The sequence below is a fragment of the Clinocottus analis genome, unplaced genomic scaffold (assembly GCF_023055335.1).
Source record: "Clinocottus analis isolate CAN_PGR_092001 unplaced genomic scaffold, fCliAna1.0.p SCAF_5, whole genome shotgun sequence".
NCBI lineage: Eukaryota > Metazoa > Chordata > Actinopteri > Perciformes > Cottidae > Clinocottus > Clinocottus analis.
Genome location: NW_027176207.1, coordinates 2,223,809 through 2,229,445, shown reverse-complemented (window position 1 = coordinate 2,229,445; position 5,637 = coordinate 2,223,809). Strand labels below are relative to the sequence as shown.

The 5,637-nt window shown below is 42.5% G+C and overlaps 1 protein-coding gene across 1 annotated transcript in view; it reads left to right on the top strand.

Annotated features, from left to right (window-relative positions):
• Positions 1-4,768, top strand: part of zzef1 (zinc finger, ZZ-type with EF hand domain 1) — a 30,478-nt gene extending 25,710 nt beyond the window's left edge. The window contains exons 53-54 of the mRNA XM_068601099.1: positions 1,618-1,689; positions 4,462-4,768. Of these exons, the coding sequence (XP_068457200.1) occupies positions 1,618-1,689; positions 4,462-4,542 (153 nt within the window). The 3' untranslated portion in view covers positions 4,543-4,768. The remainder of the gene's footprint in view (positions 1-1,617; positions 1,690-4,461) is intronic.
• Positions 4,769-5,637: the final 869 nt, after the last annotated feature.

The window sequence follows — 5,637 nt, the reverse complement described above, 5'->3', positions numbered from 1 at the left end:
ATGGGTTCTGTGCTCCCGTCTGCACCGAGCAAGTGTCGTTTAGAGAGTCTCTTCAGTGGAGCAGTGTGCGTTGTCGGCCACCAGGGGGCAGTAGCAGCACACAGCGGTTCATCCTGGTGCTGCTCTTCATGGTCACTCCAGTGTTGTTTTAACAATGACAGACACACACGAGCATCATCACCGAACGACCTGTCTTTCATCAACGCAACACAAGTGCGTTTGTGTGTCTGTGTTTGTGTGTGTGTGTGTCCCACAGTGGTTCGTAACCTCCGGCCCACAGAGATGCGTGCAGGAAATGGTTTGCGGTCGGGAGTGTTTGGCACTCGCACAGCGGTTGTTTTCAGAAATAGATCCGTTGACCCGTTCACTTCCCCCATGTATGCGTTTGCCAGCATTCAGTCTTAATTAAGCTAACGGTCTTAACACAACAGCCTTCTGTTGGTTTAACACACACCTGCTACCTCTTGTGGTGAGCGGTGGCTGGTGTTCAGGATGTGGTTCAAAGTATCACAAGAGATATTTAGCTGTAATTGTCTGCCAGTTGAACATTTGAAGAAGAAGCCGGTGGATGTGATTCCAAACCGACACCAGCGACAACCCGGCTGTGTACCGTCGAGACCGGATTTCAGGACTTCTGCGTTTGTTCGCAGAGGATTTTATAACCAGACGGGACTGTTCTGTGTTAAAATCCGCCCTGACATGCACATAAAGATTAGAAAAGCTTCCTCAGCTGGAGGCGTCGCCGCTCTACCTGCAGCACCGCCTGTCGTCCTCCCGAAGAGTGCGGATTAGAGGAGTGAACTTGTGTGTGTGTGTGTGTGTGTGTGTGTGTGTGTGTGTGAAGGTTGGTGGCCCTCGTGTCACGTTGACATGTGAGATCATCTGCAGTGACGACACGCACTCCACAGTAAAATCATGGGAAGCTAATGAGCGCGCCCGTGGAGGACTCCTCCGTGTCCATATTAGGTCTGAGAGCCCAGAAGCATCTGATTCTACACATGCCGCTCGCATTCCAGCACGAACCCCCCCCTCACCCCGCTCGCGCTCTTTCGTACGCACACAAAGTTCACGGCCAGGTCCGCTGAGACTCGGTGAACTCTCTACCCCAGGAAGTGAGCGTTATATTTAGGAAATCAAAACGGCATGTCACGCACTGCCGACTGTACAAATGGTCCGAGGATGTTCCCCCGGCGTAAACAGTCGGGGTGCCGTGTGACGGATGGCGGACCGGAGCTCTGGACTGTGTCTCCCGCTCCGTAAAAAGCTCCTTTTGGGCCAGTCTCGGCCCATTACGCCGCCGCGTCTTCTTATCGGTGTATCTAACTCCCCGTGCTTATAAAACCAGAGGCATGCCCTCCTCCCCGTCGGGCTTCAGCGTAAAGCCTCTTTAATTTGTTTATAATTGTGATCGACTCAACATTCCTCAGTTCAATTTGATGCTGAGCTGGAGATGAAGAGCCTCGTCTCTGACTGACTTCAGCCCTTATGTAACCTCTTAGGAGCAATCTGTCTGGGGGGGAAGCTCTCCGTGTTGGTGACGGTTATCCGGCAGCTTATCTGTGTTTTCCTTTTGCGAGCTGCGTTTTTGTGAAACAAACCTTTTGATGTGTTTTCCAGGCGCAGGGCATCCTGCAGCAGTACCTGCTGGCCATGACCACCGACGAGCAGCTCCTCAACCACACCGCCATGGTAAGACTTTAACCGTGTAGAAGATGCTTTTGCTCATGAGGACGTTGACACAAATGACGGTTTACAACCCGACCAATTTGTTGCTGCATTAAAAAAAAGTTTGAGTCGATCCGTAATCCCTGTTCATTCGGATGAGCTGATCTGATTAATAAATAACGATGCGGTACGTTGCTGCACTTCTCCAGATGGAGAAAAGCTTCTCGGTGCCCAGAGCCCGTGGCGTCGGTGTCAGAACCGAAAGAGCCGGCGCGTTGATACGTTTCATAATCACCGCTAATGACTTTTTACATCTCTGCCGTTCTCTATTCAAAGCCCTGCCTTCGGCCGGGCTCTCTCGGGGTCACCTCTTGATGTCTTTCAGTGCTGAATAGCATCCTGACCTGGACGACAGTAGCCCCCGCTCGGCCCTGAGGTGGTGTAACGTTACGCAACCCTTTCCCCCCCCAAACGCTCGGCGCTCTTCAGTCGCCGTGAGTCAGCTCGCGCGGCCGCAGTCTCCTCTGCTCGTGAATCACCGAGCTGTTGACACCCAGCGGATCCCTCTGCGCCGCCCCCTTTTGTTTTGAATATGTGTGGGCCGCACTCAGGACTAATGTATTTGGTAATTACAGTCCGGTAGAATTGGCGGCTGTTCCACAGCCGAGCAGCCTGAAGGCAGTTGAGAGGAGCAGAGGATGCGAGGTGGTAGGAAGAAGAAAAGCATCGTGGGCGGTTCTGTTGAGCGGTTATCTAACACCTGCCAGGTAGAAAAACCAAAGCACAGATGACTGAGCTGTACTCAGGACTATCGGGATCACGATGGTGCAAAAGTCCAGAAGTAAATTGGCCGACGGTTTCGGAGAGAAAAACAAGTTTTCTCTCTTTTGAGTTAGTGGCTCATCGTCTGTGGTGAGTTTATTACACCGCAGCGCTCAGAGGATCTCGTTCTTTGTGGCTTTTTATTTATCCTGTCGTTCACTCAATTAAACACGGGCCGCGCTGCGAGATCGCTGCGGGTTTTTTCTTTCTTCATATGACATTTGCAAAGGAATTACCCGCTAAATCACTTTGATCACGCAGACAGCCGGAGCAGCACGCGCCGCCGCGCGCCGGCCGGCTGAACGACGGTTTCCAAGAGAAGAATTGCAAAACTGACAAATCGTTGAGTCGCCACGAGAGTGACAGTGCAGAAGAGGGTCTTCACTTACCATCAGACTTAAAGAATACATGCATTTGGTCAAAAATAAGAACATATTTAATGTGCTGTCAAGATTGGAAGACGTAACTGAGGTGTATCATGTAATGATTATGAAGTGAAAGATGCTTTGATCAATAGTTCTTTATATTAACAATAGATCAAAAGAGAATTCTCCCCTCGACGCAGCTCCACTTCGCTTTTTAGTTTCTTTCTTCTCATTGTTTTTGTTGCACGCTAACCGGCACCAAACCAACACAAACCTGCTGCACTTCTGTATGGAGGACAGAAAAGGACTTAAGTATAAATAAATGCACGAATAAATACAGGAATAAATAAATAAAAGCTTTAATAAATGTATAAATACATTTAAATACATACATGATGAATAAATGCAAGTATATATAAATACAAGTTATTTATATTTGTGTATATATATATATGTGTATATACATATATACACATATATATATATATACACACACATATATATATTTATATATATATATATATTTATATATATATATATATATATTTATATATATATATATATTTATATATATATATATATATTTATATATATATATATATATATTTATATATATATATATATATATATATTTATTTATATATATATATATATATATATATATTTATATATATATATATATATTTATATATATATATATATATATATATATATATATATATATTTATATATATATATTTATATATATATATATATATATATATATATATATATATATTTATATATATATATTTATATATATATATATATATATATATATATATTTATATATATATATATATTTATATATATATATATATATATATATTTATATATATTTATATATATATATATATATTTATATATATATATATATATATATATATATTTATATATATATATATATTTATATATATATATATATATATATATATATTTATATATATATATATATTTATTTATATATATATATATATATATATATATTTATATATATATATATATATATATATATTTATATATATACATATATATATACATATATATATATGTATATACATATATATATGTATATGTGTGTATATATATGTATATGTGTATATATATATATATATATATATATATATATATATGTGTATATATGTATGTGTGTGTATATATATATATATGTACATATAAGCATTTATTTCTACATGTATTTAAGTATTTATTTATTTATGATTTCTACTTAAGTCATTTTCTGTCCTCCATACTTCTGTTCATCAGGTGGCCAGGAATAACTTCAGATGCTTCTCATGCGTCTGCTGAATGTGTTAAAAGGCCTCCGCTTGCTTTGAAAGGTGATCCTGAATCAGTGTTTTTCTTCTACCGTCCTCGAGTAACCCCGAAAAAAACAAACCGCTTTCACAGTGAACTTCACAGAAACTCTGCAGGTTGTTCAGCCTGTTCATCACCACTCAACATGCGGTGCACAGGTGGATGAAGACAAAGCGTTGACGCTGCGTGATCCTCTCCCCGTCTTCATTTAACCCAAATACTGTTTTTGTTTCCTTTGTTTTGAATCGTGTAGGCTCTGAAGAACATCGCCGCCATCAGCCTGGCGATCAATTACCCCAATAAGTCCACCAAGCTCCTCAACATGTCCTCCTGAGAGATGCTCTGAGAGCCGGGAGGAGGCCGGCCAGGAGGAAGGGAGGGGAGAGGGGTTCGCATCCCGACTCTGGCTGGCTCCACTTTGAACCAGGGAGGGAGAGGTGACACCCTGTGCGCTCCTTCCCAGAGGACCCACGCCTCCACCTGGTGACTCTGGGCGCTGTGGAGGCGTCTCCAGAGAGCACTTTCCACTCTTTCACAATACACAATCCCTTTTTGCCTTAGGTTAAACTGGTATATCAGCATGTGCATTCACTGGAACAGGAACAATCGTGGGGCTCCGTCTCTCTTTCTCTTCTTTTTTTTTTTTTCCTCGAAGAGGCCGTGTTAAAGGACATGAAGTGTGCCAAATTCGCGACCTTCAAAGGGAAAGCATACACCATTTTTTCTTTTCTTTTCTTCCTCCTGAACCGCCGCCGCCACCACCGGGTACATAGTTGATCACGGTGAAAACAGGTCACCACGGCGACGTACATGTCCCATCGGACATGTAGAGCATCCTAAAAATACGGTCCAGGACAGTGGAGGCTCATTATTCACTATGGGGAGAAAGTACTGACCTACTAGCTCATTCCACTCCTTCCTTCCTGTCATTTAAACTCTCCTCTCCTTTCTATTTCTACCCACCTTCCCTCCTCTTTCCTTCCCTTTCTGCTTCTGTCCTTGTTGTTTCGACGGCAGAAGTAAACGTTGGTATGTTTTTCCAGGGCTCCTGTTGAAGGGAAGGATCGGTGCATCGGCACAGATATCCGAAAACACGCACGCGATCCGCAAACTTTCTGTCGCAGCGGCGCGTGTAGTGTGCACTAATGGCCACCGGGGGCGGAGTCGTGCGAAGACGACACTCACATAGCCGAAGTCTCTGCATTAACATCATCAGCTGAGGGAAAACTGTGATAATCTGCTATTGCAATGCATTCCTCTGTGTTAGTCCACCGACATGTTGACCTGTTTCCACTCCATCACAAGTGAATGAATGAAAGACCATTCTGATGTCAAATAATTAACAACGAAAAACAAAAGTCATTGAAAAATCCAGAATCTCTTAAAGGCCTTCAGTTTTATCCGCTGATTTATTTATTAATTCTTATTA